At 40.1% G+C, this 27,308-nt stretch overlaps 1 protein-coding gene across 10 annotated transcripts in view; it reads left to right on the forward strand.

Moving 5' to 3' along the window:
• LIN28B (lin-28 homolog B) overlaps positions 1 to 27,308 on the forward strand; it is a 101,905-nt gene that overhangs the window by 49,518 nt on the left and 25,079 nt on the right. For all 10 annotated transcript variants that reach the window (XM_084515179.1, XM_084515181.1, XM_084515186.1 and 7 more), the window contains one exon: positions 4,142 to 4,326. In XM_084515179.1, coding sequence (XP_084371305.1) covers positions 4,142 to 4,326 — 185 coding nt within the window. The remainder of the gene's footprint in view (positions 1 to 4,141; positions 4,327 to 27,308) is intronic.

The raw sequence follows: 27,308 nt of genomic DNA on the forward strand, positions 1-27,308 counted from the left end.
CATGTTGCTCTTCGAGAGGCTGTCGTTCTGTGTAATGGACTTCTTGTTTGTTTTAGCATGCCCTCTGCAAAAATGTATTAACTTCACAAACCTCCTAAAGTGAACTTTTCGGTGTACTCGTGGCAGCAGCCCTTGTATCACGCAGTTTACGTTGTTTCACAGCACTTCCCCTAAGATTTACGTTGCACAGCAATTCTGTTCTTGAGCGAGTGTGGGTGAGAGCACTGGTGTAGGTCCCATGTAAAATGTTTCACCTCTGTCTCGTCTTACTCTGTGCGATAGAAGATTCAGAAGCACTCCAGAGGTTGATGACACTGGGCAAGGATGTTTTGGAGAGAATTTCTTAAAGTCTTTAGCCTGGCGGGGCTTCAGGATATGCTTTTCTTCATGTCTGGATTTAATTGTAGATAATTTTGGAGGGAAAGCCGTTTTCTTACTTTGTGAAACCCAGCGTACTGGTGGCATCTGGTCATTGTACTGAGCAATCAATCAATCACTAGATAAAAAGGGGCAGAAATGAGAGATAGAGAAAATAAATGATCTAAGCCGAAATTCCACTGAATAACACCACCGCTGCCACCCCCCCAAGAATTTCATGCCTACAACAGCAGTTCTTTGCAATCACAGATCAAAATGACAAAGAAGCACAGAGGAGGTGCTTACTGGGAACCTGTTCTCCCATCCCTCCAGACAGGTTAATAAAAGTAATGCACATGTATCAGAGGAGATCAGACCCCTGTAATGAGCCTTAATTCCAAACTTCCTTTCTTTTGTAGAGCCGGGTGAGTGTTTCAAGCACTCCCTGACACTACTGAGGAAATGGTATTTTTCTTTGGGATGGTCTTGATAATACAGTTCATAATATTTTGGGGTTTGCTTCATACTAAGAAATGCTTTTCAAGAACTTGTCATCATGGGTTTTTCATTCTTATTTTTTTGTTGTTGTTGTTAATACTCTTAAGAAATTGCCAGCTTTCTGGGCCAAGCTGTTGCTTGTGACAATGATGTGTGAGACTTCACATTACAGGCTAAAACATCAAGAAATAATTGGATGGCTTTAAAAAATACAGAGAACTGGCACTGTTATTTTTTATTATTATTTTTTTTTTTTTTAAGAAAAAAAAAAGCTCCTGTCTGAAACCACTGTATTGACTTCTGGTAAAAATAACAGCAAAGTCTGTGACAGTTGAAAGAGAGAAAGGGGGAAAAGCATGGTGCTTTTAAGTTTTTCCCTTTGTTCATTGGCAGTGTGCCCAAACACCCCATTCAGGGCTCTAGAAATGGTTCACTGACTTGAAACTCTGGCTGCTTTTAATTGTGTGTGTTTTATTTGTTTAAATAATGTGAGGAAAATACCGAGTTAGGTCTCCCAACATTAAATTATCAACTTTACAGACATTTTTTTGTCCAACTCTTTAGAAAAGTTGAAAAGAGCTCTTAAGGGGTCTAGATTTTTTTTTCTTCTGGTTTTCAAACAGCATTTTTTTCATGATGATTTTGAATTGTTATTGCACCCAGAGTATCTCCCCATGAGCAGACTGACAACATAGTATGTGTTTACACAATAAGTCAAAGAACACCAAATCCATCTATTAGCATTGATAAGCTGTTGAGGTGTATTAAAGGAGGGTACTGTGCAAGTCATTTGGACTGTTTTTTTTAACCTTTTCTGTTGAAATATTAATTTATTCATTATTTTGAATATTTTGAATATTCAAAAAAATGTACACTTGCATAATGCATAACTTATGAAAGCACGATGATTGTTCCATAATTTTGGCTTTTAAACATACTTTCCATAAAACCCTCTTGAAAGTATAGTGCTTTGTTTGGAAATGAAAGTTTCGTTGCTAAAAGTGAAATGTGAAAAAAAATAAAAACATTTAAGAAGACTAACACACCTTGTTTTAGTATGAGTTTGGATAAGTTCTTTCTTTTGAAGTAAAATAGAAGACGTAATGTGCATATCAGATGTCAACCTCTTGGTGTTTGTTTTGTAAACTATGAGATTTGGAAAGGAAAAAGCCTTACTGTAGACTTAACTATGTCTTCATTAAGTTGTAATTAAAGAAAAAGACAGAAATATCTATGCCGTATTCTGTATTAGTGAAAAATACAGGATTGTGTTTATCTGCTTGAAATAACTGGGTAAGGAAAAAATAGCCTTGCTCTAACCCGTTGAGCTGTGTTGTTGCTTACATTTGACTGCTGGAAAAATTATAAGCAACTGTGTCCCTCTGTCAAGCGAACCTTCTTAATTTCATATTACGAACAGTTGCTGCTGGGTAGACTGTGAGCTGGTCTGGTACATGGGTTTTTTGAAGTGAAGATGTGTGTGTGCTTTGACGTGGTTTCATTAAAATAAATATTCCCAATTATTTTGTAATATTTAATTAGAAATATTTAATTTAGTCTACTAGTGCTGTGGGAAGTGGACTTTCTAGAGATGTCCCAAGAGGGAAATCTCTTGGGATGGAGAGAAGTTGACACAAGTTCCCCAAGGTAACTGCTGGAGGACGAGGAAGAGAAATCCTGTTTTCCAGCCTTACTGGGTGTAATTCAGCTGCAGGTTAAGACTTCCGAATCACAGAAGAGTCTAGGTTGGAAGGGACCTTTTGAGATAGCCTGTGTAACTTCTCTTCTCAGCCCCTTTTGTCTCTGAGAGACTGCCATGCAGACATCAGGGGCAATGGCCCTGAACATCTGGAATGAGATTTGTAAGGCAGCTTGAGCTCAAACTGCCTCAGAAACCGTGTCATGGTGCTGCAGACCTCCCATGCCCATAACATGGATACAGGGTGTCCATGTCAGGCATTGCAGCCTGACTTCAAGACATTCCATAGTTGGACTTGGGGGGAGTAGATGTGACTTACACAGTTTAGTGTCACTTGGCTTGTTTTGACGTGTAATTGAATGGGACAGTACCTGCAGTGAAGGCTCCCTCCTTTTCTCCACGATTCAGACGTATGAGTGCTGGAAAGCTGAGTAAGAATCAATCCAGATAAATTTTCTTGCTATTATGAGTTCAAGAGCAAAAGAAGATGACGTGTTTCATAATTCTTGTGCCAAAAAAAAAAAAAAAAGAAGAAGAAAGTATTTGGAAATGGACAGGGATTTGGCAATATTCTCTGTAAATCCAGTTGATCTCACTCATGTAATGTGTAACTTCTGAACTCACTCATGTAATGTGCAAATTCTGATCTCACTCACGTAATGTGTAACTTCTAAAATAAATGTGTAGTGCATCTAGTGTCTACTGTTCTATCTTTTTTCCCATAAAATAAATTGTCTAACTTAACTTGATGATCATTTTATTTAATTCATCACATGGGTCCTGGAATATAGACTTACTACTATATGTAATTTATAGGAACTGAGGGCAAATTTTTCTTTACATTAAAATCCGTGGTGAGCTCCTGTTGATTACAGCTCGTCCAAGATTTTGCTGCTACAGTATAGTTTCAGAAGATGTATTAGTATTTAATTCACTTGTTCTGGTGACGATGATTTCCTTTTCTGTGAATGAAAATACAAATCTATACCTGTATCGTGATAACTAGGTAAGATTTTTGGGTAGTGAACAGAAATTTAGCAGCTCACTAGGGATATTTGAATTGCCCTTTTCAGTTGGCCAATTTGTTGCCCAGAGTGCCTTTCTCCTGTCTTTGGTGTTCATTGTATATTTGATTTGTTTTCAGATGGGCAGAGCTGTATCACAGATATAAAGAATACGAATGATGATAATTTTTATCATAAAATGAATTATCTCTGAAGTGAACAGTTGCTCCCTTTCCGTTTCATTAAAAGAGCCTATTCACTTACAGCTGCCTTAGGATTTTAAGGATGCAGCATTTTCTCTGCCTTCTTAGCTCAACAACATTCAACACAGAAAAGGAAAATACTATTTCAGTTTTGTTTGTACTGAAAAAAGATTCTTGTTACTTGTTTAGTGCTGAATAGTGTTTTCAGTGTATCTGGGACTATAATTTGCAGTATCATCCACTAGCTCACGTAGAGGAAACTGTTGTTCAACCTGTATGTATTCCAGGATAGTAGGCAGGATAAAATTTGTCCTGTTGATTATGAATGTAAATATTGTTTTGAAGGCAATGGTAACCAAGAGTATTTTTCCTATTTACAGAGCAAGCTTTACATGGAAGGATTTAGAAGCCTAAAAGAAGGAGAACCAGTGGAATTTACTTTTAAGAAATCTTCCAAAGGCCTTGAATCAATACGGGTAACAGGCCCTGGTGGGAGCCCCTGTTTAGGAAGTGAAAGACGACCCAAAGGGAAGACAGTACAAAAAAGAAAACCAAAGGGAGATAGGTAATTACCTTACTTTGCCTTTTTCTTTTTTCTTTTTTCTTTTTTTTTTTTTTTATTTGCAAGTTTTTCTTGAAGTTATGTTTTCAGCATTTATTCGTTTGTGAAAGGAAGCCCTTCTATGTAAATTTGGCTTTTACATTCAGCCTAGTGATTTGATTAAGGTTATTAAGCTGTACCTATACAGCTACATAAATCACCCACTTGATTGGTTTTCCTTGAGAAGGTTTCATTGAATTAGAGGGAGTCTGCAAAGGAATGTAATGCTGTTTTGAAAATACTGCTATTAGACTGAGAAGACAGGTCAGTCTGAATACAGATGAAGTAATGTCATGTTTAGTTGAGAATTGTGCATGCTAAGGAGACTATTGTGTATGGTGGGGTTTTAAATTGTGCATCGGTAGTTCTGTAGAGAAAAAAGCATAGGTACTGCAGTTAAGGTTGAAAGTAGTAGTTATGAGGTGTGTGTGTGTTATTTGATGAATTGTTTTTACTCAAAAAAAAAAGGGATATCAAGAGTTTCTGAAAGTCGTAATGGCTAGTAGTCTGAACAAGCGTTGTAATAAAGTTTTACCAGTTACAGTTTAATGACCAGAGATGCACTTATTTACACAAGTGCATCAATCTGACTTTCTGCCCCTGATGGCTTGAAGAAGTTCCATATTCCTTTTCACTGTGAAGTTACCTACTCCTGGTTTCCCAAGGACAGCCTTCCTGCCCCAAAACTCTTGTGTTTCAGCGTATCTCATCTTTACCTGAATCTCTTTTCCTCACAGCATTTCTCAGCCCAATAGCTGTCATGACTGATATCAGGGGGAATACATAGCCTATGAATATGTAGCCCATGCAGAAGATCCCAACAGCTGAGTTTCCCCTGCAGTGTTGGATTTACAGCATGACTTAGAGGTGGCTCTCTTCCATTGCACATTCAGAAACAAATAATAGCTTGGGAAGGAGAGGGTCACCTGAATTGGAAGCCCAGCCCAATCTCTAGAAACAGGATCAGAAGCCTTTGCTTGATGCAGGTGAACTCCACTTGTACCCACATCTATTAAAAAGCCTGTTTCTCTCTCCCCCATTTTTCTCTTTCCCCCTGATTTATTTATTTATTTATGTTTAATTAAGGGCTGGAAACAACATGATAGTTGTCCTTCTTTCACCTTCTTTGTAAAAGCTAAATACCATGAATAAAATTTATTGCTGTGTAACAGATCAGAGTCCATAACCATAACAAGGGGAGACTTTGTAAGCAGGACAAAGCTTTCTATTTAGTTGGTCACCATATCTGACCTCTCAGCATTGTGTTGCATGCAGTGGCTGTGAAACCTTTTTCTTCTTCTTCTTCCTTTTTTTTTGGTTGTTGTTTTTGAAGATAGGCTTCCAATATTCATAGCATTATCATTATTGATGTTTTGTACCATGGCAGTAAATAAAAGCAGCAGTCATGCAGTCATGATACTGTTGTTCTATTTGTTGCACATGTATATATGAAGGAAGACAATCCCTACTTCAAAAACTGCAAATTTTCAATAGGTTGTAAATAGACCAGGAAAAATAATATGTAGGAGATATTATTAAGGAGAATATATTAAGGAGAGAGGGATTTGAACAAACTGCAGAGGAAGCAATACTTTCAGAATGTAACTCATCCAAGGTAAGCATCTAAAATATATGGGATGAGTCTTGCCTTGTGGTTGTTTCTCTTCATGGATTACAAAAGGATCCTAGCTCCAATGCTGTAGATACTTCCTTTACAAGTCTCTAATGTTAGGGGAGATGAATTCTGCTTTTGGTGACATCTTGGTGACATCTTTGGTGACATCTTTTCATAGCTAAAGCATAGACAAAATTGAGCAGATTTTCACAGAAAACAGCGTAGAGGGGTAATCCATGAGGCAATGTACCCTTTCATGTTCATCTGCCCTTAAAGAAGGAAAAAAATAAAAATTACACTGAATGAATTTGAATATGAAAAGAAGGGGAAAAACTCACTTCTGCCTTAAAAGTTTTTATGCTTAAGTTGGTAAGACACCAAAGAAGCCTGAAATTCGAACTCCCTGAGGTAGTGCTGATGTTATCAGCTGATGAGGAGCAGTGTCTTTGCATCAAGGAAAATAATTTTAATTGAATGCCTAGCCAATAACAAAGTGCATCTCCAACGTGTGTAGCGGAAAATTTCTTTAAGATTTCTATTCTGCTATGAAAACCACCTCCGTTTATAAAAAGTTAATTCCGTGTTCTGGTGTTTCTCTCTTTTCCACGTGATCAGTGTAACAACGTGCAGGCCCAGACTGGCTGCATGGTTTGAAGTGGCTCCTATTAAATGGCTCCCATGGTTGTTAATGGTGTGGGCAGGATTTAGGGTAGAAGGCAAGAACAGCAGAAGTGGTTAGAGAAATCAAAGGAGGGAAAAAGAAAGGGAAAAGCAGCAGTGTGTGAAGGGAGGGAATATAAAGCCATGACACTGAGGTTACCAAATACTGCTGGTTGGTAGATTTTGTGGTATTTCCCCAATAGACTCGGTCTCTCTGTAATTTACAGCACGTTGTTGCTGTGGGGACCTAGCTATGTTAATAGTTCCCCCTCAACATTGCTGTTGGCCACATGAAGTTTATAACAAGGCAGGGGAAAGGTCTGTAATTGCTGACAGCTATACAGGCCACTGAGGCATATTTCTCAGCCTGCACGTTGACACGTACCGGGATGGAGAAGGGAAATTCTCTGCGGCCTGCATGAAATGAAACTGTGGCCATAAGCAGCCTGCTGGCCTCAGGTTCCCAGACCTTACTGTAAGCTTTTGTAATATCCATGTGTCTTCCGTATTGTTTTTTCACGATACCAAGAGTAATCTGGGCTGGAGGGGAAGCACCTGAACAAAACCCAGTTGGGGTTCAAGTCTGGCAAGTGCCAGGTTCAGAGCTCACGGATTGCAGTGTAAATGCAAAGTGGCAGCTCTTGGGGCTTGTCTACCTAAGGCAGCCAGGGGTTGGATGTGCAGCAGTGTGTTAGGACAGGCTGCAGCTCCCTCCCTTCCTAGGAACCCTTAACACATGCTGAACACAGTGCATTTTGCTCGGCTTTGACAGTGAGCTCACTCAAAAGTATTTTGTGCTGCTCTCCAAGAATGAGCGCCGGGAGCTGATGTGAAAAAGATAAAGCACTCTGAATTCACGCCTTAATCAGCTGCTCCGTAACTCATAGACAAGTCCATGAAATCTTGATTTAGAGTAGAATAAATGAAATCAGAACCTAGCCAGCCATCTCACAATAAGGTTTGGAAGAGGGGCAAGTATGGTTTTCTTTTATTATTTTTTTTTTCAAACACTTCAATGTTTGTATGTGACATAAAACAAAGATTTTTTTACAAATAGCTGGGAAAATATTCCTTACCGTGGTCTGTTTTAAGTAATTTTTATCTGCAGATCTTTGGAACCACATTAAAAGATGAGTGATGTTCGCAGGACTAGAAGCTAGGGTTATCTTTGGAACCTGGAGATATCACTGAGTATCTGGAAATATTTCTCATGGAAACTCAGATCTGGATACTTCTTCAGCAGAGTGCCTGTAATGTTGTATCTACTTGGATTGGTACTTAGTTCAAGTGGAACATTTTGGAGAGGGAGGAGGATGACAAACTTTTTTCTTGTTTGAATTATTAACAACAAAATGGAAACAAGAAAATCAAGCAAGAAAGGACAAGAAAGCAATAATTAAGGGTGTAGCTCTATCTCCCAGTTTCAGTTATTGAAGTTTCAGTCCTATGCTACCCTCTACTAACATCACACTTGTGGCAGGGATGCTTTCTGGCACGGGTGAACTGTACCAGCAAGTGGTTTGGACGTAAACTTGCAGTAAGTTGTATGTTGTGAGATTTTGTTTTTGATGTGAGATATTTCACTGACTTGTTTTACAGCATGGCCCTGCAAGTAAAGTGTGAGGAAGGGAGTTGAGAGCTGTTGGAAATGAGGGAGCTTACTGACACATTTCCCCTGAAAAGACTGTAATGCTGAATTTTGTTCTAGGAATATGGCTAGTGAGGTAGCCACATATTCTAGCTCTGTTGGCTATACAGTAACGAGCACTGCAGCACAGATGCAATGCTTCAAAAACTTTTTCCAATGTAGACGTCTACTAGAGAGAGGCAACAAGAAAATAAGTGGTTTTGTGTTAAAATGTAATAAGTGGTATTTGCCAGTAACTTTTAGACATGACAGAAAGCGTATTTTCAAACAGAGAAAAACATACTTCTAAACCTCCAGCTGAAACACAGCCACTTGAGGCAGGGGGCTATAGTCAAATAATAAAATGCTTCCCTGATGAACTGTCACTTAAAATTAGCTTGTGTCTGAGTCAGAAAATGGATTTAATATCTGAAGACATTCTGCAGATGATCTGAAGTTAGATTATAAAAAGATCATAAGTCTTTCTTGCATACCACGACATCTTTAAAAGTTTATGGTCTGCACCGACAGCTGTTAGGGGCCAAGGCGATGTGGTGTGCTGTTGGGAGCATTTAGACTGAAGTTAGCAGGACTAGCAGAGCTAGTGGAAGAACAAAAGTTACATGATACAACGTCACTTCAAACTCCAGATTATATCAAATTCCATCCCCGCTGGATAAATCATACTCGAGTGTATAATTTAATTTTTGTAGAAAATCCTTTGATGGCTTGAGCTGAGCAGATTTTTGTGATGGATACTTGAGTAATCAGGGTGATACAGGCTGTGAAGGAGAGCCCCAACCTGGTAGGAAACTAGAGAAGCTCATAAAACCTGCACTTAGAAGACAGTGGGGCAAAGGAGGATGGGGAGAGCCCTTCAGAAAGGGGCACTTCCACTCCTGCTCTTGTCTGTGCCCCCCTGTGAGCCCCAGCAGACATCTGTCCCACGGGGACCCGCTTCAGACCCTGCTGTAGCATCGAGGGGCACTGGTGTGAAACGGGGCAAAGGAAGTGAGAGAGAGAGCAGCTGTGCGGAGAGGGGGTGAAAAGCTCAGAGAGCTGTTCCCTCCGACAAAATGGTGTCAGCACCCAACTGTCACAGGGCTGAACTTTCCTGCTTCTCTCCTAGGTAGACGGTGTTTACAGTTCTGCCCTTTTCTAAAGAGCAAACTGGCAGGGAAGTCATGCAGAAGTAGCATTGCTTTCATGCACGTTTCTTTAAAATGCAGCCTTGCAAAAGAATCTTACATGAGTGTGGCATTTTGGAGTTTAAATGTGAGCATCTCCTCCTCCCTGTCTTTCACCTAATTTTAGATCATAAGAATTTCTTTCCAGTATATATTATTCCTTCCGCCATTTTTCAAGTGTAGGGTATTTTCTTGGCTGTTTGCTTTTTCCCAGCTTCCCAGAGATTCTGTTGCATGTTTAGTTTCTCTTTCCAGTGCTGTCCGAAACACCTCTGAACTTCAGGGGACTGCAAAGACCACCATGGTTTTTGTTCCCTTATATAAAAACTGTCATGTGAAATGAGGTCCCTGTGACCTAGTATGTTTTTTCCAACAGGAGCAAGTACTTAAGGAGAGACTGCAAGAAATAGGGGAGCCTGGCATTCCATCCCTGGCATTTAGTGTGTTAGGCATTTCTTCACTATCGACAATCTGCAAGAGATGATTAGATGGTACTTTAAGTACCTGAGGAGAGCTGGACGCAGCTTCCTCTTAGAGTTTTATACAGTTAAAAATTCACACATTGTCAGACAATGAAGGGGAATAAAGACCAGTCAGAGACGTGCTTTCTAAAATGACCCTCTTTTTCATACTTGCTAACTTTGCTATAACAAACCACCAAACTAATACGAACTGCTCATAACAGGAGCAGCAAGATACTGCTAGATTTTAATAATAATAATAAAGCCTGAGAGTTTTGCACTATTGGTATTTTTATACAGTTTTATGACTTTATTGGACTATAATCATTAGGGACAAAGTTTTCCATATTTGCTCCTTTATTCAGGTTGGACACTCTTTTGGAAGGTTTAGCAGCAGTCCAGGTTTTCACAGGACTGGGGTAAAACCAGAGGGCTTCATTAATGGAGTTAAAAAATAGGAAACTTTCTCAAATAGCTGCCAGTTGGTGTTCTGAAGCAGAGGCTTGAAAGCTGGCATGGAAATGGATCTCTAGGGCAGGGGGATAATCTTTCCTCGTCTTTGTGCAGAGCCATCCAAGTCTAAGTTACAAGCCTCTGAGAAGTGTTACTGAATATATTCATTAGAAAGCCCTCGTTAAAATCTCTAAAGCATCCATCTGTGTTTAAGTGAGCTCAGCAGCCGCAGACTTGCAGCATACCAAATACACAGGAATGCCTCCAGGACTCAGTGTGTCCAACACAATGAGAACAGAATCAGATCTCCAAAACTGGGTATTTTCTTCATCAAAAGACAGGTGGTAGCTTAAGGGAGGAAAGACAAAACAACTGCCACTGACCAGTGCATATGGCACACAGCACCTCTGGACCATACGTTGTAGGGCATGATTTCATCTCCAGCCAAGGGTGCTAGGGTATGCATAAATGTCAGTCTTCTGGAAATGCCAGATGTAGGAGCTGTGTACCTACATCTGTACTAGAGAAGTACAAAGTACCCCAGAGCAAGAGAACAAGCCGGAAACCCTCAACTCTCAGAAGCAAGAAAGCCTTCGCTTGCCTCGTTTCTACCCCCAGATCTATCACACAGCATCAGGAGTTGCTTCCTCAAAAGATGATGGCTTTCTCTTCCTGCCTATTTCCGTAGCTCAAGCTGTTGCAAGCCAGGATGTTGAGCCAAAAGATCAATATTCAAATGTTGGGCTAGGTGTAGAAAGGATTACAGTTGTACATGATTATATATGCATTATAACAATAAACCGTGTTGTTTTTCAGAAGACACTTAGGAAATAACATTCCAAATTTCAGATTTAGAGAACCTTATCTAATTTGCAAAGCCCAGTGCTCACAGTTAGATAGAGGCTACAAAAATTGGTTTGGTCCTTTATCAGCTACAATGCCTCTTAAACAAAGGTGAGCTAGAGTTATTTTGGGGTACCCAGGCACACTGCTGCAGTGTGCTGGTTGGCAATACAGGCATTTCCTTATTCGTTCAAAGGGCTGTTTTCTTGTGTTACAGCTTTTTAACTACCAAATTCCCTACAAGGCAACTCGAAAGCAAGGGCTGTTTCAGATCCTGGGCTGCTCTTGAACTTCCATGAGGGCTTCAGCCTGATCTCTCAGGTGAAGGCAGGAACTGGTCTTTGCAGGTAGACACAGAAATCAACAAAACACACTAAAATACACGCTTCCTTTCCATCCTATGTGCCTTCTGATAAGGCTATTCATGTGCTTCAGGCAAATGCAAATGTCTATGCTGAAGCAAGAGCTGGCAACCTGGTGGTAGGTTTGATCAATTTGCACCAAGTGATATCTAAACCTAATTTTCTTCATTAGAAGCTTGCAGTAAGAACAGAATAGAGTCTGGATAAAGTTGTCTGTGGTATCTGTTTGTATGAGTGTACAGTTAGGAAGAAATAGGCCCCAAATTTTCCATAGTGTTTGTAATAAGAAATCCAAATTTGATGCTAAAGTAAGTAGATACAATTCCAAAAATGTACAAGGAACAGATGCAGTGAGTAGGATGGTGTCATTTTTACACAGCCTCACGTAGAGTAAGCTGTCCCTGCACAGCAGATGGGTTTCTTAAGTACATACACTGTTTTCAGAATGCAGAATATTTTCTGTAATTGGATGTCTTCTCAGGCCTTGTGTTTTTGTGAGGATTTTACCCACTTCCATCAAGGGATGAGCTGTCTCTCATTTACAGTAAAATACCAGCATATATCCAGGCGTTTGCTGTGGTGTACAGGTACACCTGATGATCACACTGGAGTCTTAACTTCAGGTCTGGGCAAGCAAATCACCACAAAGAGTATTATGGACAGTTAAACTGTTTTAATGTGCCGAGGTGCAAACTACGGTAGGCCTGAGCCTGCTTCATGAATGATGAAGTTGCAACATGTAGGAGAACAAAGGGGTAACCTTTTTGCCCATCCCAATTTATTTTTTTCTGTTGGTATGGTCAGCTGCTAAGATCCTATTGCAATTGAAGGATTATGATGATATTTCATACCCTGCTCACCTTTTTGGAGCGTAGCACATGCTTGTTCTAATGTTAGTGGGACAAATACATGCATTACTGGTGATGGGTTTCTTTGTTTTGAGGGAATTTTGAGGCAGAGGGGAGAAGCTAACTCACATAACTAATGGGTTGGACACCTTATGCAAGCAGAAGATTTAAAAATGTTTTGGTTTTAGATTTTGTATGTGTTTCAAACAACTTCATAAAAAAATAATCAAAGAACTCATGTTTCTTTCAATAAGAAGACACTTAAGATCTCTCTACTGGAAAACATACTCTTACATACTTCCCTGTCATCTCATGAGAGCTCATCTTGCACGGAGTATAGGGCATACTACTGTTAATTCAAGAAGAAAGGAATGAAGATTTTACAAAACAGATAACAACTGCTTTTCTAGTCCTGTAGTAGTGATTCTCCATATCTCAAGGAATTTGGAAGCAAGAAAGAATTGGAAGAGTTTGGGAATTTTGCTTAACTTAACAGAGATCAGGCATAACTTCCTTAATTCAAATTTCTCCATTTGGTTTCTTACTACTATAGTAACATAAAACTTTAAAGCAGAACAGAACAAAGAAAAAAAGTGTATGCATTTTCAGGGGCCAGTTCAGTAAATACTTGAGCCTGTGCTTTGAAAGGAGTGGGGAAGAGGGTATTATTTGAAAAGATTTTCCTAGTTGCGGAAATTTCTCTTTAAGTTGATGCTGACCCTGACCGTACTGATTTTTGCTCATGTGATCCTCTATAGCTATCAATGAGCTGAGAACAGAACTGCTTGCAGCAGGACAAACTGTCTTCTAAAAGATTCATACAATCTGCTATATTTCACTAGAAAAAAAAAATGTTCAGTGTAAATACTGCAGTCCCAAATTCCTTCTATTTTAGGAAAACGGTTGCATTTCCGTGCTGTTCTGGATGGGTTGCACTGCAGCATCACCTGGTAAACATACTCAAAGCACACAGTTAGTATATAACAAAAGGAAGATTATAATGGTGGTTCCAGATGATGGGGGAAAAAAAAACGTGTATCTTGGCTTATTTAGTCAGGAACTTAAAAGTTGGAAAAAACTGAATTATAGCCTACCTGCTAAATGAGGTATTCCCAAAATGTTGTCTTTGGTTTACCTCTGTTGATGAATCTGAAGCTCTTCAGAAGGAATAAAAGTTCTGGAGCCCTTTAATTTCAAATTAATAAAGTCTGTGCAGTAATATAATTCAAAATTGCTGCAGCTGTTTCTTTTATTAGCTGTGGCTTCATGTTTCTGTCCTTGACACTTAAAAATCAAACCTACTTAAATATGAATCATGTAAAAATGTGCATTTACTTCAGTATCTTATTTTGTCAAGAAGCTCAGCAGCTCATTATGTAAGATGAATGTGTCACAGAGGTAGTCATCTCGGTAGTGGTGGTGCAGTCACATTGCTGTTATTCCCTCTGTGCCCCCCACCTTTATGAGTGTGCCTACAGTGTGCTGGAGTGCTTCTCAAACAGGTAATAAGGCACATGTCATGAAAAATGAACAAAACACATGGTTTTCAGGGCATATTTACACCAGGAAAGTTAAGCTTATTTTGGCCAAATAAAAGTACCAGGTTAAGCAACCCCTGCACAAGTTATGTGGCATTATCCATCCAGAAGTAGCAGGAGTAAATGGGAACTTGCACTTGTATCTTCTGGTTATGGGAGGTTCTTCAGAGAAGAAAGTGGAACTGAAAAAGGGACTCTCCTGTGATGTCTGATCCTTCAAACTGGGTGACTGAGACAAGATGCTGTTGCAAGGACAATGAATAGTGAGGAGATTAGGAAGGAACAGGGACATGAAATCAAAGTTAGACTTGGGGGAGGTCAGTAACGAGAGGAAAAAGAAGAGCTCAAGGAAGAAAGGACAATCTGGGATCCTTGGGTAAGAGGCCAGACCACTGAAAATATTGTCAATATGAGAAATACGGGTTTTCTGAATTTCCAAATTGTCATCTAAAAGATGATAGGGAAATAATCAGGGAGTGCAAACAGGTCTGATTTGAATCAAAGTTTCCTCCCTTTTTGAAAGATTGCTGTAAGTCAATTGCTGTAAGCTCATATGTAAGGAGCTGAAGCTGAGGTGGGAACTGAGCACCTGTTTTGTAGCTGTGTGACAGCTGAGGAGGTTTCAGCATATCTGTGAGTGTTGATCTTAAATGGGACTTCTTGCAGTAGTCTGCTGTGTGTTCCTCATTTACCTGGTAACAAATGTGACGCATCTGGATTTTATTTTGCAGCACCATCAAATACTCCCAGCTGTAAAAGTTGCTTGATTTCAGCTTTGCCCTGTATATAGTGGGTGCTATAAAATAGTGTTCTACAGGCTCTGTAGAACATTATTTTCTGTTTCAATTTGGGCACCTAGAATAAGGCTACACTGGAAAATGGTTTGGGGTTTTTTTCTTGTGCTCCAGAATCCTGTGCATCTCTTTGAGACCAATTAAACCACACAATTTCATAGATGCATTGCAAAATGATTAATATTTGCAATACATCTGACCTTCGGAGTCACATCACTAAACCATGTCCCTTCCTGCCATGTCTACACAGCTTTGAAATCCCTCGAGGGATGGGGACTCCACCGCTTCCCTGGGCAGCCCCTTCCAATGCCTGACCACCCTCTTCATGAGGAAATTCAGCCTAATATCCAGTCCAAACCCTGCTTGTCACAACTTGAGACAGTTTCCTCATACCTCATAATTTGTCATCTGAGGAAAGAGACCTCTTTGCTGCAACCTCCTTTCAGGTAGTTGTAGAGAGCAATGAGGTCTCCCCTCAGCCTCCTCTTCTCCAGACTAAATAGCCCCAATTTCTTCAGTCGCTGCTCATGACTCTTGTTCTCTATTCCCTTCACAGGCTTTTTTGCTCTTCTCTGCAGATGCTCAAGTGACTCAATATCCTTCTTGTAGTGAGGGGCCCAAAACTGAACACAATATTCAATGTGCAGTCTCACCAGTATCATATACAAGGGACTGATCACTTGCCTAGCCCTGCTGGCCACACCATTTCTGACACAGCCAGGATGCTGTTGGCCTTCTTGGCCAGCAGGGCAGACAGCTGGCTCATGTTCATCTGACTGCCGACCAGCACCCCCAGGTCCCTTTCTGCCAGGCAGATTTTCAGCAGAATTTCCTCTCTTCCCCAAGCCTATATTGATTCACGGGGTTATGACCCAAGTACAGGACCCAGCGCTTAGCCTTGTTGAATGTCATGCAGTTGGACTGAATAAAGTCAATACTTCTGTATTGTGTTATTTAGGTGGATATAGGTATGAGTCCAGGCATTGAATTAAGTAGGCTAAAGACGAAGTAGTCAATGACCATTTTCCATTTCATGCAGTAAATGAGAAGAGACCATGTAGGAGACCTAGTACATCATCATATAGTTCATAGTTACTACAATATAAAATATTTCTTGCTCTTTCAATGCTGAATTTGTACATAACAGGTAGAAGTTAGCATGAATGCCATTCTGTCTAGCAGCTAGGTTTGGGGATTTGGGCTGGCTTTTCTTTGAAACCATACTGTGGCACTGTAGGAGAAGGATGAAGGGACTGGTTTCACTGAAGAAATTGCACATATGCACGAAAGAACAAAGGTGTCTGTGGAAGAGCTGGAGAAAGAGCCAGCCGAGGCTGGCAGTATTGATGAAGTAGATGGAGCTGGGTTTGCTCAGTAACAGACCCGTGGAATGGTTAAGGAGGAAAGAGTTGTGAAGGGTCACTGTGAAATATGGGAGTGAGCTAAACAATTTCTCTTCTTTGATCTCCATTCATTTATAATCTTACTGGTATTGAGTCTCCTGGCACTATATCTTTTACAATGAATAGTTGAAAGTAAAAAAATTGATTTAAATTGCAGTGGTCTTGTGCTGAATGGCTTTCTTTAGCCCAGAAGTTACTTGGAGTTTTACTCTTTTAGCCGTTGGACAGCTTAAATGCTAAGCATTTAATTTACTTCAGGCAGCTCTGAAAACAATAGCAAACCACAGACTGCTCTTATTTCATTGTCTGCAATTAATGTTGCAACAGCCTTTGCATCAAAGTTTAACCAGAACGCTTTGATTTCCTCAATGATAAATGGATATCTTCTGACCAATATAGAGTTGAAATATTTCAAGTTTCAAATTCAACTTCAGATTTTTTGATGTTGAAAATTAGTGCCTCTGCCTTTTTGTTGTGCTAAACTAATAACACAAAACAAAGAGAATAGTGTGTGTGTCAGTGTGTCTGCATAATGAGATTAATTGTTCTCTAAAATTAGGCAGTTTTGTTTCTTCCCTCAACGGGAGGGAATCATCAGTGGTTGTCAAAAGGATTAGAAATTGTACATAGTTCAGATGTAGAGAAAAATCCTATTTATTTACCTTTTGAAAGGGTTAATTTTATTTACATTATTGTTCCTTAGTTGTCCCAAATCACCTCTCTCTAGGAGTATATGAAAAATCTTTAATTTCTTGTTGATCAGGTTCATTTTTCCAAGTTTTTGTATTATGATGTATTTTGGGGGGAATCATGGTTAGCTGCTTGCATAGTCAGTGCTAGGAATGTGTACCTACATCTTCTATTAAAATATGCTAAGCACTTTAGTTTTTCTAAGTCAAAAAAAAAAATCCACAGAATTTTAATTTGCTTTTTATTAAGGATTTCAGTGGGATTTAATTTTATTAAATGTGCAAGTATGATTAATCACTTCAGTTTTAGAATTTTTGTCCTCATGTACATTGTGTAACTTACAAATTTAACTTGGAGCTCGGAAATATTTTTATCAAACGGATCGTTCTTGCTACCCTTGTGTTTCTAACTCACTGGAGCCTCCTGAAGTTATTGTTTTTCCCTTACAATCTACACATTTCATTTACACATAGAAAAGAAACGTCTGGCATGTTGGTTTTTTTCCTTTTTTTTTTTTTTTTTTTTTTTCTAATGAGAGCTCTATGCTCATTGTCCAAACAAGCAGCAAAGAATCTGTTGTATGGCAAGAAAATGAGGGAGTAGTCTCTCTAATAATCAGTACATTCATATAAACTGGTGCTATTTAATTTTCTCAGTTAGCTATGCTATACTTTCACCCTTACAAGAACACAAATTGTGTTTAAAAATGCCTGCTGTGGAAAAATGTTACTTCAGAATGTTGATTACAACCACTTAAAACATATATCCATGGTTAAAGATGCTGACTCTCAGTTCTCTCCTGTCTAGAGCTTTCCTTTTTTATCTTTGAAGTTAAAATCATTATTCTGTGTTGGTGCCATTGGTTCTGCTTATTTTTTGTATCTCTCAGAAATGAAAGATCCAGTCTTTTTTGGAATAGCTATGAGTGTAACATATCAACAAGTTTATATTTTATACGGCTTGTGGAGCTGGATTTTGGAATTTGCTTTTTTAGTGGTTCTTTTGTGGAAGAGAAATCTTTCAGGCATGAATTGATAGTCCAGATCTTTTGAGGTCTGTCTGTGCTAACCTATGACCTCTGTTCTTACGAGGTCAACATCTGAGGGCAGGAGATTAAGGCAGTTAAAAGATTGGAATGGGAACTGGAATGGAAAAATTAGCCAGCACATTTTGGGTGGAAAACATCAAAGTCATCAAACAATTTGCTTATTTTAAACTCAGTTTAAGGGTAACAAGCTAATTGTACTGTGTTTGTTGATGCAAGCAATTTATATTATTTGAGGAGATTAACACAAGAATTTTTTTTTATCAGAGAAACATAATGTATGCTCAGTGTAAACGTGCTATGTATTTTGTATTGTAAATGCTTTTGTCCGACATTTTTAGCATAATAATTCAAGATCTGATCCTACAGTCAGTGCACTTAATTAGCTCTATTTCTTATAAGCAGCAACAGTAAGTGTTGCAAAATCTGAATCTTGCTTGTGATCTGCTGAAGACCCCTCACATTCATTACAGAATACAGGTGCTCTCCGTATATGAGAAAGAGTTATTCCCATTTCTTGACTCTGATGCTTAAGAAACATTTGCAAGCATCTCTTTTTGTTCTAGCTTTTCAAATGTGAATTCCTTTTCAATGCAAACTTGTCACCGAGGAATGTTCTTTCATAGATTATAAATGGATTTAAAAGAAAATGGTCTGTTTGTTCTTGTCTGTCATAGTTGAAAATTCATTAGTTTGTTTTAAAAGAATGAGGACTTAATCTTTCATTTGTACAATTGCTTTCAAAGATGATATTATCTAGAGAAAGACAACTTTCCACATCTGAAAATTAAGCGAGTTCAAGGATATGTGTAAGCAATCATATTTTTTGTCTTGCTTGTTTGAAGTGCAAATAAAAGTGGTTTCAGTGTCACATGCAAAAAGAAAGACGAGTGGTTCGGTGTGCGGTCCTACCTTGCAGGGGAAAAAAAAAGTCATGGATGTTACAGCTCCGGCTTTGCCTAACAGAGTATGGATTCTGGTATTTCTCTAGTAGTTATGTTATAAGTAAATCAAAGTACTGTAAAATACAGCTAGACTCAAGCCTCAGTCTGTAAGTCTCAGTCTCTCATCTTCACACATTATTATTGTTCTTTTGATAGTAAATAATATGACATATGAGATTTGGGTTTCCATTCTCAAGCTATTAACTTCCCAAATTGTTCCTCTAAAGGCTTAAACCTTCCTTTTGCATTTTTTGCCTCTGACTTGCACCTGAGGGAAATTGAGAAAAAATGCTTGCCATCATCTCTCCCTCCTTGGCGGAAGGAAAAGAAAGGAAGGCAGGAGGAGCTGTTGTGGGCTGCAGCAGCCCTGGGACTGTTCCCACGGACGCAGCCACCCTTTGGTTTCCTTCCTGCCATTTCACTGGGGTGGCTGGAGAAGCTGTGCCAGCTGCAAGAGCTGCCACATCCCTGGGGCATGGGGGAAACAGGGAGTGTTCGAACGGGCAGGACCAATCCCAAAGGCTGCTATATCCCAAGGATCAGTTCCCTGGTTCAGTTCTTACGGTAAAATGAGGTAGTTGCTGATCAGCCATTTTGTGACTCTGGTTTGCCAGCCCTCGCTGTGGCTAAATAAATAGGCATGATGGATGGATGCGGAGCTAATTCTGTCTTACAGAATGACTTTGCTTACCTGCTTGTGAGAATGTGTAATGAGAAACACCAGGAGTCATTGTGAAGGAAAGAGTTGTTAATGAATAAAGGAGAAAAGTTAAGCAACTGTGAAGATAATGTGCGCGACATGACTTAAGATAGCCTTCTTGTTTGCCCAGGCCATTTCTGTACCTTCCTTCTGTTCTGTCTGTTTAGATAGTAAATTCTTCAGCATAGAATTGGTTTCCTTCTTAGTCCATAAAATCACTTAAAATCACTGCTGCTTTTAATTGCAATAATAATTGTCATTTGTGGTCATTTGAATTATTAGAGAGCAGCAAAATATACATTTTTTTTTGAATCTGGAAGACTTGCTTTCCCAGGAGTTTTGTTGAAAGTGTGTATCCCCTTGTAGCAATTCAAACATCCTGTCCATGATCCTGCTTTTCTTAGTTATCTTTTTGACACCGTTTAGAAGTAGTTTATAGATAACTAAGGTCTCCGTAATGAAGAGTGGGGTGCAGGAGGTTTTGCGTCCCTTAATTGTTGTTGCATTAGTTCTAAACATACTAAGAGCAGTCTCCAAGCTTGGTATGCAGTAGCTTGCTGGGCAGAGTAGACTGCTAAGTTTGAGGGAAGGGGAATTCAAAACTTAAAGAAATTATAGTACAATTTTTGAATGACTTAGAGATTGTTCCATGTGAGAAATAGGTAGAGAATATATCCTCAATTCCCTTGCATGTCCTTTCCACAATAAAAATTTGCTGCTTAGCCAGACAAAACTCATCAGAATTACTGCAAATAATATTTTCAGGCTTACGTGCTTGTGAAGGTTGAAATTTCTGCCAGTGCAGCTGCTCCAATAGATTTCTGTCTGCAGTCCCACCGTGCTCTTGGAATCAGTGTTTCCAAATGGACTCTCTAATTTGCCTCAGATGATTCACTTCCTTGCCACGAACTGCCATAAAGAGATAATTTCTTCTGCTTTGCTTTCTGGGATTTAGACTCTACTGCCCCCCTTCTTTTCAAAATAAGAACTCATCAGAAAATGCCTTTTGTAGTAATGCAGTCGTGTTCAGAGGGATTCAGAAATATGGATTATTGGTGATCTTTTAGTTTAGTTTAGGCTATTGTTTTTTTGTGTTCCTTCTCTGTTTCTAGTTGCTAATTTGAATGAAAAGCCAGCAGAGAATCATCTTGCTTTTCTTTGTAATTGGTGGTTGTAATTATTCCTCAACTGGCAAGTGAATTTGAATGTCTGTGAGATGCTTTAGGTCATGGCTGCCCTTAAAATCTTTAGAAGTACATGTTAATATATATATATAAAAGCTGTTATATCTCTTTTCTTAGTGACCCAAATTTCTTGCTTAATTCTTGCATAAAATATGATGTAATCACATTTGAAAGCTTTTGAATTTGGTAGACTAATAATAGTCTTTATTGTTAAGATGTATTTTATAGAAGGTTGACTTTACTTTTGGAAAAGAAAAATCTATTAACATTTATATCTATTATATTTATCCTATATATACATATATTGTATGCTTTCTCGTACTGTATACACATTTATGTACACACAATAGATTCATGAAAGATTGCCTCAGCTGCATTAAAGGAAGTGGGTATGAAAAGGAAGATGACTCGATCAGTTCAGTTAGAATGAGATAAACACATTGATGACCTCATAATTAAAACAACAACAACAAAAACACAAAAACACTAGTCTTAATAGCTGTGAGGAAAAGCTGACAGGAACTGACTGATGCTTCTTTCTTATGCTGGCAGTCATATTCCATTTCTATACCAAATTTTACTAGGTAAACTCGGTACATGTAGTCATGTGATAAAGTGATTCTGTGTAATGTGTTGAATCCTGATTTTGTAACCAGGTTTAGTTTATTGCAGTTGGTGATAGCTAAGATCATGCCTGACTGGCAGCTTCTAAAAGGTGCAGCATGTGCCTCATTAGTAGGACATCTAAACAGCCAACAGTCTCTGATTTGTGCCTGTATAATCAGTGTGGCCATAGTGTGTGCTCCATTCTCCAGTTTTCTCTGCTGTTGTAACCTAGAGTGCATTATTGTACGTTAACCCTGTGTTGCAGTATGTGGTTTTAGGCAAAACGAAGCAATACCAATATATCTGAATTAGCTTACTCTGTTAGGCCAGGTAACACCGTTGTAATGACACGGACTTTTTCCTTCTTGCCTGTGCAAGGTCAGCTGAGAGTTTTCACAAACCTGCAAAAAACTACTTGAACTACCGATTATGGTTTAGACTGTAAGTGAAAAAGTATATGAAATATAAGGTGGTGTTAGTACTGGAAATTACTCACGACACTGTATACACACTAATCACTGTAGTGGAAACATCCAGCTGCTATAATGAGATGCTGTGTTGGGAACAGGATACCACCATGTTCCCTTTCTGTGGTAGCAGGTGGTAAATTTGCTTAAGCTTGCATATTTTGTTACACTGTAGAGGACTACAGTTTGTGTGTGGCATATAAATCCATTTTCCAACTTGGAATTGTTTTTTTTTCTGGTGTTTTGTTTTGTTTTTTAAAGGCACATTCTCATTTAGTTAAGAAAAAACTTCCCCAGGGACTGGTTTATATGTAAAGACTTAAATCTGTTAAAAAAAAACAACAAAAAAAGGCACTAAAGGATAGTTCAAGTTTGTCTGTTTAAAAATGCTTATTTCCTTGAAGTATCCAGCTGTGACCTCTGCAATGGGTCATGCATATCAGTCTGTAAAAACTAAATGTGATGATTAGGAGCAGAATCTGAATGGAAGTGACGGGGGGGGGGGGGTGGTACTAGGGATGAGGAGGAAATGTGGTAAATGGGATCACTGGATATGAATCAAGTTGCTTGTGCAGTTAGAGCTGACTGGATTACAGAATAGCAGAGGCAATGCTCACCTCTTCATGGCAGGCAATGGAGGCAGGAATGTTTCTGACCTGATGCTTTCATGAACTGATGACTTCAGTGTCTTCCCAGAATCAGGAATGCTGTAGTTCTCACTTCCCTATTGTCTTTTTTTTTTTTTTTTTTTTTTCCCTGAGAAGGTTAAGAATAGTTTGAGAGACTGGTTTAACTTATGTATTTTCTATGATTCAAAAGAAGTAAAACTCCAAATATGGGTTAGCTGTGAGCTGACCAAGAGACGAAGGGTAACCAACCATGGGTTGTCACTGTGTGCTTTGCACTCGTGGTCCTGGGTGCACAACGGGCCAAGGCTCTCCCCAGATGGGACACAGCTCTCTGCCAGGGCAGCCGGGCTTGCCCCGATGCCCCAAGCTTGGTGTTTACTTGGTTATATCTGCCCAGGAACCACAAGCATGCTGCACACGTCTGTAGGATGCACAGCGTCTGTGAAAGCCAGTGCAAACGAGTGTGTCTGAGAGGGGAATGGCTTTGAGCCCCTGGAGGGGAGCAAGGCCTTCCCGGCTGTGTGCTGACTGCTCAAGGAAGGGGGCCACATGGTGTGGGTTCTGCTGCTGTGGTGTGGGCTGGGATGGGCAAGCCCAGGGGTCGTAGGAGGGCTCTCTGAGGAGAGAGCATTTCTCTCCTGGCATTTCAGACAGCGGTTGTGCTGCTGATTGCTGCCACACGCATATGAGGGCTGGGACTGCCAGCATGGTTGGCCAAGGGGCTCTCCTGAGGACGCTGTAATAGATACAGCCCTGGAGACCTGTTTGGCAGAGTCTGCCAATAACTTAATTCTGTCTGTACTGCAGGCTCTCTCTGCAGAGGAAAAGAGCCCCAGTGGAAGAGAGATGCAGGGCTGCAGCCTGGCCAAGTCAGCATTTGCCTACCAAGTGCAATTAGCTTGCTGTGTACCCCTCAGCAGATGGGGAAGCTGCAGAGATGGCCCTGGCCCTGACCCCAGGCTGTGCCTCTCCTGTCTCAGGGGGAATTCGAGGCAGATTCCTTCAGATTTGGGGGTTAACTTAAAAATTTCCTGTGTCTCTGGGGACACAGAGCTAGTCTTAAAACAACGTCTAATCCAGGCTTGCCACAGCTATCCTGGTGATTTTTCTCAAAACTCTTCAGCCAGAGACTCAACTGCACTTCACAATCCAATTTTTTTTTGATTGAAATGATGCCTTTTACTCTAAATTTCAGAAATAGTTTTTGATATAAAGCATACCGTGTATGTTTGTTTGTCTCCACTGTGCTGAATATGCTGAATCATAGAATCATTTAGGTTGGAAAAGACCTCTATGATCACCAAGTCCAGCTGTTAACCTAGCACTGCCAACTGTCACTAAGCCATGTCCCTAAGCACTTCATCTAGTGATCTTCCAAGTACTGGACAGCATTAACAGATTTAATTGCCTTTCATTATTTTTTTCCAGCAAGGGAACTGTGTCTTTAAAAGAAACGGATGCTACCTCTAATTCGGTAGCATACTCCCCACACGGGTACAGTTTCACATGACAGAGAACAGTCCCCTGCAGCCCTAAGTGCAGTGATCTTCTCCCTGCAGGGTGGCTGGTGCTGACCGAATCCTACAGAGAGCCAGCCCCTGGAGCATAACATAAGGAGAAACTAATCCTGTCACAAAAGCATTGAGAAGCACTGAAAACAGGGGGATGCCTCGCAATAGCAGTGTGGCACTTGGTTGGTTTATCTGCAGTGGGGAGACCCTGCGAGTATCAAGGCATGAGGCACGTTGTGCTCCCTGGTTGAGATCTCCCCCACAGCGTGGTGGGGGCTCTGCGGTCCCGTGCTGGCAGTGATACGTATCCTGCCATTGCTGGAGGCAGGGGGTTGGTGAAGGAAAGCAACAGGAGCACAAAACACAACAGGGAGCTGGTTTGGGCCTCCAAAAGGCCGGAGGTGCAAACAAGCACTGGCAACACCTCATGGAGGGTGTGGGGACTGTTCCAGACAAGGCCTGTGCTATTCGAGCTGTCCGTGTCAGACCACCGGCAAACCTGTATAAAAGATCCCATTGCACATGGTTCCCTGCACGAACGATGTGCTGTGTTGTTAGCAGGGCTGCAGCTTGTGGTTTTCCTGATCAGGGAAAGAAAACAGGGTGGGAATCGCAAATCTACCCATTTTAGATGCTTTGGTGCCACCAGACCATTAACTCATCTATTAAACTGCAGCATGAGGTGGGGAGGTGAGGAGAACTGAGGCTCTCAGAAACAGATTGCTTATTTAAGATTAACCAGGAAGTCTGTGCCTGGCTGGGAATGCGAGCAGCATTCCTCAGCCCTGCTTCGGACATCCCTGTCCGTCCAAAGGGGACCCTTCCAACACTGCAGTGATCAGGTTTAATTCACTGCCAACTTGTAGTTGGAGGTTTAGTATGAATGAGCAGTGCATGTGTAATGGTTATTTCTCAGTTCTTTTCCTTCCTTTCAGCAGCTGCTCCTCAAAACTTGCAAAATCTGAGTGGCAGGCTTTGAGGAGTACTGCATATCCTGTTATCACAGCTCTTCCTTTCCTACCAGCTTCCTCTAAGCAATCTGTGTTTTGTTTTGTTTTTTCTGCCTCTGTTGCATTAGTTTGGAGTGCTGTGAATGATGTGAAGACAATTGGAGATAGGTATTAGAAGTAGCATTTCCTGTTGTAATGGTCTGGTGTTTCATATCAATCAGAATATTGTAAGCATGGTACAGTTTCAGCATTCTGTTTTGGAACTTAAATGTACTAAAATCATAACCAGCCTTTGTGACAAGGATAGAGCTGATAAAAAATAAATAAATTTCACATGCTGTAACAGAAATCATACTATTTTCCACTAATTTTTCTATATACATCAATTTCTTGGTACTGTAGAGAAAAGCTCATGGTTCAGGTTTCTTAATGACAGCTCTTCAAAGGTTCTTTTTTTCACTGAGTGAAACAGAAGGATTGTATAAAATCGGGACTTAAAGCTAGTAGTACTGTAATGCTGAAAGGTACACTTAAGTATCAGTAATATATAACTTTTGAAACTCAGTGTGTAATCCATTAAATGCCGTGTTTTCTAGGCTTCCAGGAAAAGGAAGTGATTATTCCCTGATATTTCCAGACATGCACATTTTCTTAGTTTTTACGATGAATCAGTGAATTTTCAAAAAATACTGATAATAACTATGAAAGCATATTAGGAAATACTAATTTGTTAAGTTGAAATATCAAACAACTTTTACTACAAATCTTTCAATTACTCCAGTTACTAGAAAAACAAAATGAGTATTGACAGCTCAAGTCTTGAAGTTTGGATGACCCCCCTTCTTTAAGACACCTTAAGGTTTTCTTGTTGTCATCCTTATCAGAGGAGAGTCACCAGCTGGACTAATTCATGCTGCAAGGCTTCATAGGAAAATAGCTTTGCAGCTATTTTTGTGATACACATGTGATACTAACTCTGTGGGCAAGAGGCAGGACAAGGTACAGAAATGCGAACTGCTGCCTCTGAAAGAAACAAAGCGTTAAGGAAGCTTAACATGCTGAAATCAAGGGGAGTTTATCATCTTCATCCTATAGTATTGAAGTGACAAACAGCACGGGGTTCACAGCAGCTGTTGCACGCGGATGTTATCTTATGGCTAAAGAGAGCTTGTAAAAGGGCATAAAAACTGCAGGCAGCAGCCATCTAGCCAGCCAGATCTCAGAATACGTATTCCAGCCTTGCATCCTACTAATAGAATGGACCTGGAAAAATTGGGAAAACTGGGTAAAGTGCACCAGTACTGGTACCAGTTACAACTTATGCCTTCCCTTCATTATTGTAGCTTACCTAATACTCGTATTTGTCAACTAGTTGGTTTTCTTTTTCCTAGACAACGGAAATGTGCTAATGGTAATTTGTTTGGCCTTCAAAAAGGATCTGTTGTAGTGCATAAGGGATAATTACCAAGTAAAACAAGATTTAACACATGAATTCTGAAACGGGCAAAATTAGTTTGCTGAGCCCAAGAGCTTTACTTCTCCTTGAACCTCTTCTGCTCCCCTATGAGTTACGATTTGGAATTAGAAATGTTTTTAACAAGATAGTAATTATAAAACTGCTGCACCTTGTGCAGTATATCCCCCTGAGCCACTTGGTAGCATCTCAGCAGAATGTTGTGGCCTTTAAGAACAATCTTACTAAAGAAATGCTCAAGTTAAAAATAATTTGAGTAGGTTGCATCCTGCTATTTATGTAACAGATAAAGGGGGTGAGGGACAGGATTGATGTAAATTGGCCTTCCTGTGGGGAGAAAGGAGAGGTTGCTATGTTCTGCTTTTCCTGCTGATGTATCTTTCCTCAAGTTCCCCGATTCCTCATTATTCCCCATCAGCAGGTAACCTTGATCATCCCAAAACTTCCATGTCAGATTATAGGAACCCCAGGAAGAAGTTTGGCTGGCATTTCTTCTGCTTTTGGGGAGTATGTAGGAAAGGAGAAGCTGCTCCTTCTGATAATATCTGGGTCAGCCTGGGGAAAGAAAAAAAGAGAAGTGATCAAGTTAAAGATTGCCTACCCCAGTCCATGCTACAGCAGGCTGAGTTTGCACTGCTAAGCTTTGGGTGCCTCCTGGCTGCTATTGCCAAAGGCACATAGACCAGCTGGGAACAGCAGGAACATAATAGATTTCCTTTGGTTGTGTGCCTCCTACAACAGATGAGGCACTGACCTGAGGATCTGGGGGCGGGGAGGGGTGTCCTTCCTTACACTGCCAGCGCAAAAGCAAGTAACTTCAAACACATTAGGGAATTTGCTCCGAAGTATTGACCATGGCTGCTCAATCTTTTTAATCATCTAATCAGCCCTGATGTTGCAAAAGCCTCTGTGCAGTTTGCAGCATCCTTCTAAAATCATTCGCAAGTTACGCTGT

This window comes from Aythya ferina (assembly GCF_964211825.1).
Source record: "Aythya ferina genome assembly, chromosome: 3".
Taxonomy (NCBI): domain Eukaryota; kingdom Metazoa; phylum Chordata; class Aves; order Anseriformes; family Anatidae; genus Aythya; species Aythya ferina.